Source organism: Azolla caroliniana, unplaced genomic scaffold, assembly GCF_043228905.1.
Source record: "Azolla caroliniana isolate FFs.n. ecotype wild unplaced genomic scaffold, voAzoCaro1.0.p SCAF_17, whole genome shotgun sequence".
Lineage (NCBI taxonomy): Eukaryota > Viridiplantae > Streptophyta > Polypodiopsida > Salviniales > Salviniaceae > Azolla > Azolla caroliniana.
Genome location: NW_028230452.1, coordinates 9,210,993 through 9,227,697, shown reverse-complemented (window position 1 = coordinate 9,227,697; position 16,705 = coordinate 9,210,993). Strand labels below are relative to the sequence as shown.

General features: G+C 38.7%; 2 protein-coding genes across 2 annotated transcripts; both read left to right on the top strand.

Moving 5' to 3' along the window:
* The first annotated feature begins 755 nt into the window (after positions 1-755).
* Positions 756-3,777, top strand: LOC147853092 (ubiquitin-conjugating enzyme E2 8-like). The gene is made up of 4 exons (XM_087333116.1): positions 756-893; positions 1,929-2,056; positions 3,049-3,153; positions 3,476-3,777. The coding sequence occupies exons 1-4, from the start codon at positions 824-826 to the stop codon at positions 3,617-3,619; spliced, it is 447 nt and encodes a 148-aa protein (XP_087189242.1). The 5' UTR covers positions 756-823; the 3' UTR covers positions 3,620-3,777.
* A 4,038-nt stretch (positions 3,778-7,815) lies between these two features.
* On the top strand, positions 7,816-10,718 carry LOC147853091 (vicilin-like seed storage protein At2g28490). The gene is made up of 6 exons (XM_087333247.1): positions 7,816-8,492; positions 8,591-8,865; positions 9,076-9,156; positions 9,294-9,602; positions 9,913-10,159; positions 10,279-10,718. The coding sequence occupies exons 1-6, from the start codon at positions 7,877-7,879 to the stop codon at positions 10,488-10,490; spliced, it is 1,740 nt and encodes a 579-aa protein (XP_087189373.1). The 5' UTR covers positions 7,816-7,876; the 3' UTR covers positions 10,491-10,718.
* Positions 10,719-16,705: the final 5,987 nt, after the last annotated feature.

Sequence of the window (16,705 nt, the reverse complement as noted above, 5' to 3'; positions counted from 1 at the left end):
CTCTATTGGAAATGGCAAAACATGTCCATGGATTTGGATTTTGCTGTGGGTTGGCCTTGTTCTCAACATCGACACAAAACAATGTTAGTTGTGGTTGATTAAAATGGCACACTTCATTCCCACTACGAGAGAAGGCATCTGCTTTGTACGTGGCGGATTTGTTTATATCAACACATATTCTACAATCCGTATTCACGAGCGACCTCCTGAAACCGTTGTCTGAGGGCCAAGATACTCGTTCCATGGGATGATGGTTCAAGAATACTTACTAGGTTGTTTGCAAGGGGAGGCAAGTAAACTAACGGTTGGTAGGACATATAGAGAGAGGAAGGGCTAACAAATGACATATGTACATATATGTATATGTATTGGATAGGAAGGGGGCTATATAGCCAAGCAAGTATTGTAGCGGAGCTCATGTCAGGCGAGCAAGCGAGCGAGCGAGGGAATTGATTGATTGATACGTGTTTGTTCTTTTGTCCGGCCATCTAAGACTATGTATGTAGTGGTGGAGTATGTAGGTAGGGAACCGTAGGGTAAAGCAAAGCAAAGCAAAGCAGAGTAGAGTAGAGTAGAGTAGAGTAGAGTAGAGTAGAGTAGAGTATATCATATATGTATGTACTGTATGAATGTATATATATGTATATACATATATATATATATATGTACATATGTGTGTGAGAGAGAGACAGACAGACAGACACAGAGACACAGACGGAGACTGGAAGAGTTCTCACCACTTCCTCCCTCTCTCTCGAGAAGTATACGGCTGCCCAGTGAGACTGAGAGACAGAAAGTCGAAGAAATCCTGTACCTTTCTTTCATGGCTTCTAAGAGGATCCTCAAGGAGCTCAAGGATCTGCAGAAGGATCCCCCTACCTCTTGCAGTGCAGGTAATTCCCTTCCACCTCTTGCAGTGCCTTCCTTTTTGCTCGATCCGTGGAAAATCTGTACTGCCTTCATGGTTTCTTAGCTTCCTGCACCTTCCTCCAATCAGTATCCCTGCGCATTCTAAGGGTTTCTCGGACTTCTGCGTCTTTATACTCGTTTGCTTATTCTTTTCTGCTTCCATGGGACCAAGTTTTTGTTCCTCTTTCCAGGTCTTCTTTATGTTGAAAGTGGGCCTAATATTTGTAACGAGCATTGTTCTCTGTATGTTGAAAGTGAACCCAATCTTTGTTTTGTCCTGAAGTTGACAAATTTTTTACATTGTATATTGAAAATAGACCTAATCTTTATCCTACAGCTCGCAAAAATGTTCCCCTTGTATGTTCAATCGTAGTCCTTTATATGTTGCTAACATATTTCCTTCAAAAATTCAAAATTCGAAAGTGGGCGTAATCTCTGCTCGAAACTTCAAACTTTGCCCATGTCATGTGGAAAGCGGTCCTAACATTTGTTCTGAAGTCCTCAAACTTTGTCCATTTTGTGTTGAAAGTGAGCCTAATCTCGACTGCAACTTGCCTGGTCTTTTGCATTGTTGTTGAAAATGAACCTAATCTCTGTCTATATGTGGGACTAATCTTTGCCCTAAAGCTGCCAACTTATCTCTTGTACATGAGAATGAACCTAATCTTTGTCCTAAAGCTCCAAAATGTTGTCCTTTGTATGAAGGAAGTGGTTCAATCTTTGTATGTTTATGTCCAGAGCCACCTAATCTTTGCCCTAGAACTTGGCAAACTTTGTCCTTTTTATGTCGTCAATATTTTTTTTCTTGGAATGTTTGAAGATTGTCTAAACTTGTCTTTTTGTATGTTAAAATAAACGCCAAACTTTTCTTTATTGTGTGTGTGTGGAAATTTATCAATTCTATTGTCTTTTGTATGTTGGGACGTGCCAAACTACTTGTACCTCCTTTTGCATATGTTAAAAATTCTCAAATTCTATGTCTGTATGTTGAAAGTTCCCAATATTTGTCTTTGTGGCAGGGCCAGTAGCTGAAGATATGTTCCATTGGCAAGCCACAATCATGGGGCCTGTGGATAGTCCTTATGCAGGAGGAGTTTTTCTGGTTACAATTCATTTTCCTCCTGATTATCCTTTCAAACCTCCTAAGGTACTCTTTTTACTATATGTGTTCTGGGTAGATGATCGTGGATGAAAGCTTTTTATGATACACTATCTGGCTGAAGGTTCATGGATGAAAGTATTTTACCATAAATTATGTGGCTGAAGAATCATTGATGAAGGATATACTGAGTTAGACTTGTTTTGATTAATATAATACTTGTCGGCGTAATGGAGAATCACATTAGTTTGGTAGTTTATTCATGAATACTAAAGTTACTTTTGTGAACTTCATTGAACAGTTTTAAACATTTGCTAGAACGTCTCATGAGTTTCTCGGTAATTGTATAAATGTGAGGTTTGACATTGTAACTGTTGTGCTCTTCACACCTTTCATTGTTGTGGATGCTATGAATCATGCCACATTCCACAAATTTAATACTGTCACTGATTCTACTAGCCATAGATCAATAATAATTCAGAGAGTAGCATTCTTATACATGCATATTTGGATATGATCTTTTTGCAGGTTTCTCATCAGTTGTATAATTGTGAGGTTTGACATTATACGTTTTAAACGTGTTGTTCACTTGACAACTTTCATTGTTGTGGATGCTATTAATCATGCCACATCTCACAAGTTTAATCCACTGACTGATTCTTCTAGATTCTGATACATGCATCAGAGGATATAATTTTTTTACGGATTGATTGGTAATGGTGTAATTGTGAGGTTTCACATTATAAGTTTCAAACTTGTGCTCTTAACATCTTTTGTTGATGGGTGCTATTAATCATGCCACATCCCACAACTTTAATACACGGACTAATTCTGCTGGTCATAGTTAAATAATAATAATTCTTATAGTAGCATCCTGATATATGCATCGGAGGGTATGCTCGTCTGTTGTTGTAGATGCTATTAATCATGCGACGTCCCACAATTTCAATACACTCACTGATTCTGCTAGTCCTTAATTACATAATAACTCTGATAGTAGCATTCTGATATATGCATTGGAGGAAATGGCCTTTTTGCAGGTTGCTTTCAGGACAAAAGTTTTCCATCCAAACATCAATAGTAATGGAAGTATATGTTTGGATATCTTGAAGGAGCAGTGGAGTCCAGCTCTTACAATCTCAAAGGTGGAAAATATTCCTTATTTGTTTTGTAGTTTATTTCCCCAAATGCTTCAGAGTTCTTATTATTTCCCAAATGTCTTCAGCTCAATCCCTCTCGAGCAGTTATGTGGTCAATCCATCCCCATTTTTTCAATTGTATCTGCTATTTGATCCATTCAATGATGATTTTTTCTTTCTTTTGGGCGGTTGAGCAGGGTTATTTGGGAGATAAGAAAACCATAGGAGCATTTGGGGGGAATAAAGAAAAAAATGCAAGGGGCTGTCAGGAGTTTTGCACTATGTAATATGTTTGTGTTGCTTAACTTGATGCGTCAAAATTTGGCAGGTTCTTCTATCCATTTGCTCATTACTCACTGACCCAAATCCTGATGATCCGCTTGTTCCGGAGATAGCTCAAATGTACAAAACTGATAGAGCGAAATATGAATCCACTGCGAGGAACTGGACCCAGAAGTATGCAATGGGTTGAGATCAACACATAAATCAGGTTGCATGACTATTTTGTAATTAACTTAAAATTTGATTTTACTCCAAAGGACCGTATTTTGACATCAGGAATGTCTGAGCATTACGATACTTTAATGAAGTATGGTTATATACAACTTAATATTAGATAAACTTGGGTCTCTTAGCATTTATGATCGATGCATTTGAATCATGATAAATTAGTATGGTATTCCATCATATCTCAATTTGAGCTTCTTGTGAAATAAATATTCACCATTAGGGGATTTGAATCATGAATGTAGTTTGTCTGCTGATCATTCATTATGTGATCGACGTTAATCTTCTGTGATTCAATCTTTGCATTTTCTCTCACCTGAATCCCAGGGAGCCAATATTATCCTCCAAAGTTTAATATAGAAAGCACTTTCTGAGTTCTGTTATTTACATGTTTTGGAACTACCGGTGGATGTGACCAGTATGTATAATGATGCATGTGGTAGTATCCGTGTTATGAATTATTTAAGGAATAATAAAAGTGCCTTTGTAATCGAAGTTTGAAAAGTGAAAACAACAATGTATGAATGGTGATTAGCCTATAGCATATGGAATACACCTGGCGGAATTAGAGGATCATGGTAACGTGAAATAGGAATATTGTACCAAGGAAAAGATGTTGGGGCAAGTGGCATTTTTGGTATGAGAATCGAAAATGAATTTTTATGATGAGATGAATTTTTGGCAAGTGACACATTGTAGTGAAATGCTTGTGTGATCTTTATGTGGTGATAGCATACTTTGTCTTCTAGCCATGCAATTAGATTCCTTGTGTTGTCCTCTCCATGTCTCAAGGTTTCTTTGTTGGTGTTTACACAAAAACATATTCTCTTTGAGGTTCATCAGGCTCTGAGCCTTTATTTATTGAAAAGGCATTCATTATAACTGTATTTAGTGGGATTTTTACACTCTGGTGGGGCGGACTTTCGTAGCTGATCAATTCAAAATTGCTTGAATTATGTGTAATTACTTGATTGAAGATTGAAATATGAAATTCCATCAACTTGTGGGTTATTACTGCAAAGATTAGCCTAAAATATTGATTCAAACTTGTTGGGCTGTAAGACCAATCATTTTATCTTGGGAATGCATGCGCTTGAATGTTTTGGGTACTTGTAAATCCTACACATACATTGTTACTTTGCACTTGTAGTGGGCCTTTGTAATGGAACAAGTTCATTAAGATACTTAACAAGAGTTTGTTCAATTATGATGCAAAGAATGACATGGGGCTAAGTTGTAATGCTTGAAGATTGAGTTTGAAGCTCCCAAGTGGGCTATCCACAATCATGGATTACTTTTAAAGGCCCGACTTTGTACAGGAAAGCTCATTGCAAATTAAGAAGTTCATGCAATGCTTGTTCACCAAAAGTTTTGCCCATGTCTTACACAGTTTAAATTGTGTTGAACATATTCATATCAAGTATGGTATATCAAGTTTTTAAAATAGACCTTGGAGTTTGAGCATTTTATCATTGTAATGTTCAAATTCTCCTTGTTAGCAAAGTGGTTGAGAACAATATTTTCAATGGTGAGCCATGAAATAATCAGGATTCACAATGTCTCTCATAAGATTAAAAATATGATTGAGCATTTTATCCTTATAATGTTCTAATTCTCCTTGTTGGCAAAAATGGTTGAGAACAGTATTTTCAATGGTGAGCCATGAAATAATCAGGATTCACAATGTCTCTCGTAAAATAAAAAATATGATTGTGACTCCAAATTCCAATAACATATGTTTGACAACGTTCACATCTTTGGGAAAGGTGATGATAAATAAGTTACAAACTTTAGCAAGGTTTTAGAGAATATGAGAGATAACAATTTTTTTGCTACATGAAACAATACCTATACAATAAAAGAATTACCCAAATCGAATTTGGCACAAATCCCACTCGAGATTGTCTTTCATTGTGGTCGAGTTTGCTAACATCAATATGACAACCTCCTAACTTCACTCGGCTTATTCCACGAATCATGATTGCCCCCTCTTTTTCTCTTCTTTCCTCCTCTAGAAGCTGCCGTAAATGTCTTTCCTATTAAGTTGTTCAAAACAACTATGAAAGCTCTTTCAAAAAGTTCTACCACTAAAAAATTCTTCTCCAAAAGTGTTCTCTCAAGAATATGACCTTTTTATATTATTTTATATAAGATTCATTATCAATAAAAAGTAAACACAATATGACCTTGTTAATCTTATTATGTTGATTCAATATCATTATCCAAAAGTAATCATGAAACCAGATTTCCAAAAATGCGTGAACAAAAGGTGTGCTAGGAATGCTTTTACTTCAAATATTTGATGTAGTATTTATCAACACAATCTCTTATCTTGAACTCAAGATTCCAAGACATTTATATAGAATTGGGCTAGGTAGTTGTGGTCTACGTAAGGCCCAATTTGATTATTTAAACATCAAATTGTGTCAACCTCTTTGAATGTATGTAAAAAACAAATCAAGCAATGATTGGATTGACGAAAACCATTGTCTTGCCACCATTCACTTTGGATTGAGTTAGGTGTGTGAACCCATGCACATAAACGTGTGTACACGACGTTGTATGCATCATTAGGGCCTTGTGTATAAAATGTCCATTAGGGTTTAGTTATGCAAGATAATATCATATCCAACATAATTATGGTTACAATGATTAGGTAATAGATGTAGGAAACCATATTGATATAATAATTATGTAGGATAAATATGGTAATGATCGGCTGTGTTGCCTTTTGACGGCCGTTTTTGGCAAATTTAACCGTATATGAAGGTTAATTTGAAAATGAAACCGTCAATCTTGACGAGCATATATTTTATAAAAACGTAAAAATGAAGGTTTAAAATTTGTTAATACTGTCAAATTTTGCTAAGGCCAAAACAATAATACATGTATTAGTAGTTGCAAATTACAATTTATAGGCTACATATAGTTTTATTTGAGAAAGATAAATGCGTAAACATATGTTATGTGACATGATAAAGGAGAAGAAGTGCCCGAACATATTCATAGTTTGAAAATAAACTTAGGGCTTCTTTTATTTTCAGCCCATTCCTCTCTTTTGTTTGTTTCTCTCTCTCTCTCTCTCTAATATTGATAAAACAAGTCACAATGACACGAATCCCAATATTGCAAAATCTAAGGGAATGAGACCATTTATATAGATGGATCACTTGAAAGTTGTATTAAACTAACTCAAAATTATGTGCAAAAGATTATTGATGGACTAAATGCAAGGTTCCCTGACTTAAGCCTCTTCAATGCAACAAATTTATTCAGCCCATGCCATTATGCAGATGATGATGTGATTAGGGATAGTAAAGCAAATACATGGTTGGGATTTTTGATTTCTCACTTACAACCAAATGTCGATGTCAATGCATGTCTTCAAAATTTACATGATGCAAAGGTTTGTGAAATGGAACTCTATAGGTTTGTTGACACTTTAAGTTGAAATTGTGAAGGCTATACTATGCATGAAGCTAGGCGTATGTTTTGCAAAATGAAGGATTGGCAAGATAGTTTCCCTCATTTGATGAAATTATGGCATGCTACTTTGGTTATTCCATTCTATATTCAATCGATTTCTTTTCATCTCTTTGATGAGATTTTGCTTAGAGAACCCTCTCTCACACAAAACAGTGCTAGCATTTAGATGATTTAATGTGAGTCTCATTGAATGGGGCACACATTGAAGAAATAAAATGGGATCATGTATATGAAATTTGGAAAGATGCAAAGGATAGAAAGGTATAATATATTGTTTAGTACAAATATTCGATGTATTTACTTTTTGAAGGGCAAATTTTTTTGACAAATCGTCATTTGACGGATAATTTTTTTGGAATACCGTTCTCACGACAGGCAATGTTAGCCGTCAAAAGGCAACACTTAAGTCATTGATCGGAGTTGAATAGGAATTGCCCCATGAAAATCCTATTATGTACATGAAAATAATCTCCAAAAAGAGTACCCCATTCATTTCAAAACTTTAAACTATGCAACATAGCATATTCTTTTGGCTCCCTCCTATCAAATCATACACACTTGTCTCTCATGCATTCCATCTCTCTCTCTCTCTCTCTCCGTCACTGTGTATGATGATTTATATGTATATATATACATATACATATGTACATGTATACATGTCTGTGTAGCGATCAATCCTCATATTTAATTCTCTGTACATTCATCTTCATCTTCATCCACCTCCAGACAAGCAGCCATGGCTCCCTCCATCATCCCTGTTTGCCCCACTGCCAACCATCGGAAGCTGTTTGTGCTGTTCTCCTCTCTGCTCATGATTCTCGTTGCCTTCTTATGTTGTTGCACCTCCTTAAGCATCAATGCCCATGAAACAACTACTTCTTCATCATCATCATCATCATCATCATCATCATCATCATCATCATCATCGCCTTCATCCACGATGATCACATCATCATCATCGACATCACCATTGGATGCAGATCTTCCGCCTAATTATGGTGATCGTCGTCGGCCCTCGGAATATGAGCATGAGCGCACTACTGCAGGGTCAGATAGATATGGTGATAGGAAGGGGGAAAGAGGAGAAGACGAAGAAGAGTACTTGAAGGAAGGAGAAGAAGATGATGAAGAAAGTAGAGGTGGTCAGAGGTTTGTACTGGATCGTTCCGTCCGAGTCATCAAGACAGAGGCAGGCGAGATGCGTGTGCTTCCGCTGTCAAGTAGCGATGGTGATAGAGAATCGAGGATCCTTTTGCAGAACGGGGTTGCATTAGGGTTCCTGAGCCTGGAGCCCAAAGCCCTGCTGCTACCCCACTACACGGACACAGATCGTCTGTTTGTGGTCTACAAAGGTAATCGTATATTATATATACATGTTGGAAGCTATATGAGGATTAACATGAAGATGGATCTCACCCTATGGATGGATGGATGGATGGATGGCATACAGGGAGAGGGCGGTTTTCATGGATTGATGGGGACGAGCTCCGAGAGATGGACATGGAGGAAGGAGATAGCTACGCCATAGAGAGTGGCACTGTCTTCCATTACGAAAACATTGATGAGGGCCAAAGGTTCCAGGTCTTCAGCATCCATGACTTAAAGAGTAGTAGTAGTAGTAGGAGTAGTAGCAGGAAGACATCATCCTATGCTGCTCCTCATTCCCATTCCGAAGAAGAAGAAGGAGAAGACAACGATTTGCAGGAGCAGCAGACATCATTCCATGTAAGAATATGGTCTCTCTCGTTTAGTTTTAAGGCTAGGGTCTGTTCAAAAGTGTCATTTGCTATTTGGTTTTAAACATATTCTCTCATTATATGTTGTTGTTGTTACTAGTTCTGAGTGTCTCCTAGTTTAAGGCTAGGGTATTTTAGTTACGGCTATGGTTTTTTTTTCTTCTTCTGAAAGGTATCATATTTTTTTGATTACAAACAGAGATTCTTTGTAGCTGGAGGGAAAGACCCTAAATCAGTATTATCGGGCTTCGACAAGGGCTTGATCGCAACATCATTCAATGTAATATGGCTGCCAAAATACACATTAAATATATATATACTCAAAATTCTCATCATTCCATTCACACACCACATCTCACTTTTTGTAACAAAGGAAATGGTGGTTTTTTTAATCTTCCTTGTTCCTTGGCAAAATAGGTATCTTCTTCTGACCTTGAGGATGTGTTGAGGTCACAAAAGGAAGGGCCCATCATCTTCCCCATGGCTCCGGAGAGCCATGAATCAGAGCACAGATCTCCCGTGCTTGGGAATGCACTAAGTGATGCGTATAAATACATCCGACTGCTGCGAGTCTTCGGTGAAGAAGAGAAGTATGAGCCATATAACATATTGAAGAAGAGCCCAGATTTCAGCAATGATTTCGGGTCCACTGCTGCTGCAGATGAAAATGATTTCCATCTCCTCAAGAAAGTGAACAAGGGGATATTCACAGTCAAGCTGAAAGCAGTAAGGATGAAAGCATCATCATATCATTGATGCATGCATAGTGTGACCTTATACATACATACATATGTCAGATGATATGGTCTTCATGTGTTTTTATGCATAGGACATGATCTCCATATTGTCATGCATCTATATGCAATGCATTCGTAGTGGGACCTTATGTAAACATATGGTCTTTATGATAGTGGCATTAGGCAATCCTTAATGGTTTCTTATGTATGTGGTCTTCTTCATGTGGGTGGTTCTATTTTGGGTATGATTTTTGTGTATTCTTGGTCTTTGAATGGTTCCCTATACCCCACAAAACCAGGGAGCTGTTTTGGCCCCCCATTGGAATTCAAGGGCCATGGAGATCGCGATAGTGACCAAGGGGAGCGGAGAGATCCACGTGGTATATCCGAACGGAAGCCTCGCTGCCACGGAGGATGTGAGTGAGGGGGTGGTCTTCTACATCCCCAGGAATTATCCAATGTCCCAAGTCGCCTCTCGAGGTGGGCCCCTTGAGTTCATAGGTTTCACAACCTCCTCACGTCCCAACCGACCACAATTCCTCGCAGGTATTATCTTCGTGTCTCTCAAATTTTATAGATCTGTCATCTCCATGCCAAAAATTCCATGGAACCTTAAATAAATCATCTTAAAAATTTATTTTTGGTTGGTTACATTATATATACAGGTTCAAATTCGGTAATGCGAGCTTTGAGACCTGACATGTTGGCATCCTCGTTCAATATACCGGTGGAGCATGTACGAAAGTTCTTTGAGAGCCAAAGAGAGGCGGTTATCTTGCCTGGCCAAGCTGTGGAACCAGAGGCCACCATTCCTAGTAAGAGCAAGAGCAAGAGGAAGGAACGGAAGGAAGAGGGGAGGCAGAACCATTGGTTCTAGGGAGGAAACAAGCTATATATGCCTCTTCTTCATGTAGGAGGGGTGGCACGCTAGTGTTCCACATGGTTATTACATATGTTTTGGGAGTTCGGAAAATCTTCTATTATGTTCGCGGTCGTATATATGTTAAAATGTATATTTGAGTCGGTTTTAACATATATAATGTACATATATTTTGAGTCAAGAGGACCTTCTATGTTTGCGGTCATATATGTTTAATAAAAACTATGTATATTTGAGTCCACAAGGATCTTCTATGTTCGTTGTGGTCATACAGACAAGTTAATTCAATACTTTCATTATCTTTTCAACTTACCAATACCCCTGTTTAACTCAATGCTTTTATTTGACTCTTTTTTTGTCCAAAAAAACACTACTTTGCATTAGTTAAGCAAATAGAATACAAAAGAGTTTACCCAAATCCACAATGGGGTCAACATATACAAAGTTGTCATACAAAAACAGCAAAAAACTCAACCGATCCTTAACTCAAACAACTGAAATAGACCCTATTTTACCCTGACTCCACAACTCAACTAACTCTTTTCTAGCAACATTATCCGGGTAACATGAATAGGAATCCACACGGTTTACATTACAACTTTATTCGAAACTTTTAATTCCTTGTCTTTTCCTATAGAAAAGCTTGCTGCAATGCTTATTTATATTCCTATATAGAGTTTGTAAGGCATATTTATTTTTATCATGGAATCAGATTTGAACAACAGTGGCACATATATTTTATTTTTACGATGTTACTTATTTATATATTCATTTAAATTCAATTTTTATATAAACCTATTTATATTTTAAAAGTTCTCTTTTTTAGGGGTAGGTCTAACAAAGTATGATAATTTTGACCAATCGGTTAACAGCCGACCGCTCTACCACTGAGCTACCGAGGAAAAAGTAGGGATTTTTGCTCTACCACTGAGCTACCGAGGAAAAAGTAGGGATTTTTGCCTGCGAAGATAACATAAATATGACAAGTTTGATGTTCTCGATGTTACTTGAGCTAGTGACATGGTTATAAATTTATAAACACTACCACATTATGCAAGTAATAAAACTTGTACATTTTTTTCACCTCCTTAACCTCATTAACCAAAGCCTTACTAGCTATGGTGGGGCTAGTGGTGCGCCATTGCACGTGTGATGATATTGTTTGTAGTCCCAATTTCTAACCTATGATGTAAGATATGATGTAGCAAGCATGTTTATGGTTTTGAGAGAAACCCAACAATGTATTTTGCATCATTTGACTTGCTTTTGCATAACCACTTCCTAAATGGTCAATGGGTCTTTTGTGCCACAAGGATTTTAGTGGTTTAGTTAGTTTGATGCAAAGTAGTTCATAAAGAGGTAATTGCTAGAGTATATGATGTGAAGTATTTGAGTGTCATGGATAGATATATTTAATGTCTCATATGGAATCAAGTAAAGCTTCAATAAATAGAGGCATGGCGAGGATGAATACAATATTGTAACATCCTTGAGAAACACGATCTATAGGCTAGGACAGGGTGTAAACAAGTGTGCTTCATGTGTTTTCTTTAAGATCGCTTTCTCCATGTATTTGTAATTCATGTATTTTCTTCGAGGAAAGTAAGGAGACGAATGGTGAAAGATGAATGCAATATTTTAATCTGTAAATAGGCCAAAAATGTAACTGTTGAGCGAACAAGCTCAACGTGGGCCGGATCGGCTGAACAAGTTGAGAGCCGGATCGGATGAAGACCGATTGGTTAGGCCCGGATCAAATCGGTGAGCCGGTAGGCCATTAGAGGCCTGCACACCTAGATTAGTAGGTAATCATAGTTTTGGGAGTTAGTGACAGTAGCTCAGTTATGAGCATTGAAGTACTTGGGACTTGTATATGCAAGTGCTCACTATATAGATCAATATCTTGTTTTTGGGGGGTTTCAATAAAAAAAGGTTTTCTGATGCTGTCATGTACATCAAATTTTTTTTATTTTTTATTTTAGTGACAATGAGATCGATTGTTGATCTAATACCGATCACAGGCAGTGTCGGTTGCAAAAACAACCGTTACTTTCATTTTTTAGTTGTCGAATTCTCCTTGTTCTAGCATATATATATATATATATATATTTTACTTTAATAGCGAATATCGACCAAATGCTGGGCTACATTCGACCAAATGATGGGAAGATGGGAACGACCAAATGCTGGGCTACATTCGAGATGGGAAGATGCTGAAGGAGGCTTGGGAAAATCTGAAAAAGATTTTCGCCGCAAGTACCACGGCCCGGAAGTTGTAGCTCCAGCAAGATCTCAACAATATCCGACAGAAGGATATGATGGTTACCGACTACACAACCAAAATAAAGGAGATTTGTGATGCCTTGGGGTCAATCAATGTGAGGGTGGACGAAGATGAGATGGTACAGATTTGCCTCAGTGGTCTAAGCTGAGAGGTATGGGCCAATCCGGACGACGATTTGCACAAGGGAGAAACCACTGACTTTTTTTGACCTGCAATTGAGATGCTCATGGTCGAAGAAAACCACTTGGGTGCATCAAGGAGTATACAATCTGACAACCAAATGTTGTACACGGAGGCGGATCGGCCCTGTGGTCGTGGCGGATGAGGTGGATTGTCACACAATGATAGCGGCCGACAAGAGCAGAATCAAAGGCATAATCGACATGCCGACAATAGTTTCGGACCCTCCACGAGTAGGGGCAATCAAGGCAATGGCGGAAATCGGCAAGGGAAAGCCAATACAGAATGTTAGTACTGTGATCGGAAGGGTCATCGAGAAAGCTAATTCTGGAAAAGGAAGGCCGATTCGGACAAATCCGGATTTGGCAGAGTCGAACAAGGGAATTGACAACGTTCACACTATGTCGAAGGGTCAGAAGGACCCAAAATTGGAAAGGGCCCATCCCCGCAAAACGTCACGTGGCATTGCAATGACATCATAGCATCTCTCGCTTCCCCACGCTTCCCCACGCTTCCCCACGCTTCCCGACATTCCCCCTCCCATATCTCTCATTGTAAGCATGAGACTAAATTAAGTAGCCATGCATTGCTTAATTTGAATTTATTCCCCTCCTCTCTCTTGTAGTAACATGTATGGGCCCATAGTATGAACCATATGTACCATACGTGCATTCACATTCGCGAATGTTTCAATCATTCGTGTGAGGAAAACACCCTCAAAGAATGATAAATACTATACTTATGGATTAACTATTTATTATGAGGTAAATAAGCCTAAAAAATGGAAAAAAAACAAAAAAAACACAAGAATGTTTGAATAACATTCGCATTCGTTTTCCAACATATGAAAACGAATGTTATACTAAACAAACACGAATTTTACATACTATGTGTAACGGGACTACAATTTTGGTAGCCGTCATTGTATTCGACCATATCCTCCCTTTTGTTGTTTTTTTTCTAATTTTACTTCTACCCCTCCCCCATTTTTACCTCTACCCCTCCATCATTTTACCTATTTTCCACCATACCCATCCCCCACATTTTCAAATTAACCTCCTACCCCTCCCTTTACTTTCTCTTAATTGCCCTCATACAACTTCCCTCACTTTTTTCAAATTTACCCCTCTACCACTCACTTTTTAAATTTTCTTGTTTTACCCCTCCCTCTTGTTTTTTCCTATTCCCATTCTATGCCTCCCTCTTTCACTAACTTTATTCTACTCCCATCTCTCTTAAATCTTATTCTACTCCTCCTTTGTTTCTTCTAAATCTCACTTTCTTTTTTCAAATTTACCCCTCTACCACTCACTTTTTTCACTTTTTAAATTTTCTTGTTTTACCCCTCCCTCTTGTTTTCCTATTCCCATTCTATGCCTCCCTCTTTCACTAACTTTATTCTACTCCCATCTCTCTTAAATCTTATTCTACTCCTTTGTTTCTTCTAAATCTCACTTTAGTAATTTTATTCTACCCCTCCCCCCATATTTCTAATTTTTGTTTCCTACCCCTCCCCCATTTTATTCTTCTTAATCTCACTCTATCCTTTCCTCCTTCAATTTAATTTCCTCTCTACACCCCCTCTCAATTTCACTCCCTACCCCTCCCCCCTCCCCCTTTACTTCTAAATTCATGCTTTCTACCCCTCCCCTCTCATACCCCCCCTCCTTTTTTGAAAAAACTCTATCAAATCTTTTCCTACCCACCACTATACATCACCCTCCCTAACTCCCACATCACACATTTTCAAATTACCCATAAAAATCTTTTACCCCCCACCAAATCCTTCACCCCCCCTAAACTCCCACATCATAAAATTTGAAACCTACCTCTCTTTCTCTCTCTCTTTCATCACTTATCTTCCCTATATAAACCCCTCAAATTCTACATGGTCGTGTGCACTAATGAGCTCCTTAGGAGTGAAACTAGTTTGCCACATTGACCATTTCTTTGTATTACCTTTTAAGTTTCTTAATATGAATTAGTTTTTAGTGTATATATCTCTCTCTCTCTCTAAACTTTGTACATATTTATCTCTTTCCCTCCCTCCCTCTCTCTCTCTCCCCCCTTCACTCACATTTGTATTCTTTAACTCTCCCTCTCCCTCTCACATACACCCACCAATTGTATACCGCTCGCACCCCTTGTATTCACCTCACGGTCTAGAACTCCTCCCCCTATTTTCTAAGTATGCCACTCCCTACCTCCCCTATTTCTAATTAAGCTTGTAGGTAGATTTGGATAGATTTAGGTTTATGTTTTAATCTTATTGTTGGTTTTCTATTTAGTTTTAATATTAGTAATCCCCCCCCCTCTCCCACCAAGTGTGTCAAATGATTTGGGCGTGCTCAAATTGTTCTTGGTGTTTTTTCACTTCATTCCCTCTCCCTCTCGCGCTTAATCATAAACCTCTTTCTCTTACCTCTACCCGTCGATGATCTACCATTCCACACTCCTTGTCACGACCGTATGGTCGACTTATGAAGCATAAGGCAAACTTGATGAAGAAGAGCACCGCAAAACCGAATGAGGTGTGGTATGTCTCAATATTTGGAGAAACTAGAACAACCAGGAGTCGTTGAAACCGGTGATGACACCGCGCATCCGATCGAACATGTTGAGGAAGTCCCCTTGAGTCATGTCAGACAGAAGGGGAGACTTATGAATGTACTACACGTCCCGACGATCACAAAGAACTTAGTGTCGGTTGGATGGATCGTCAACCAAGGGATGTGCAGGTCCGGTTCACACATCTTAGGTACTTCATTGAAGAAGAAGGCCAGATCACTGTGCAAAGGTGCAGAGAAGGGAGGATGTTCATCCTCGATACAAACGACGTCGGCACCACATTGTTCGCTAAAGGGCAAAAAGTCGATTTGGATATCGACTTGTGGCACAAGCAGATCAGCCACGTCAACTACCAAAGGCTTCAAGAATTGCAAACGAAACAAGTTGTGTTCGGTTTGCCGAAGTTCAGTGGCCGGAAGACCCAGATTTGTGAAGCCTGCCAACTAGGGAAGTGTGTAGGATCTATGTATCGATGGAGTTAACTCCTAGATGTCGTTCGCGGAGTTTGGTCCGGCGTATACCCTTTTGATGGCGAATCAGGTGGAGATGGTTGTCGGACGCCTCCGAGCCTCACACTCACTTAACGATTAATAGATGATTAAGCACGATATCTCTCTCACTCTCTCAAACTCGCTCTCATAGACAATAGGGTAATGAATGTAGACAATAAGAGTAATGAATATATTATTAACCTTCTTTGCTAAGAGGTTTAACACCAACAAGGAAGAGAGATTAGTGTTTTCTAACTAAACACCTCACTAATCTCTCTTAAGCTTAAAGGTTACAAGAAGGAGGAGAGGAAGCTCTAGCTCTTAATTAATAGGGAGATCTTTACAAATCGAAGAACCCTTATAAAGCCACCACCATGTGGTTTATATAGCATTTACATTTAGGGTATGGACCTTTCACACTTGGATGTCCTTTAGCTCTCTTTCCTCTTGCCATTCCTTCTTCGTAGGTCCTTTAGCCATACTATGTCCTTGTTGATGCACTCTTCTTCACGACTGGTCATGGTGCTATCCAAGGGCTTAACATCCCCCCAAACCTAATGAGTGCACACTCTCGAGTGCACTGTGGGACGTCGGATGTTGAGCGGCGGTAAGTGTATTTCTTGCATTTGATCGGTCTTCGTGAAGAAGTTCTTCTTGGGGCCGGCTATCCACGTGGAGGTGTTGTAGCC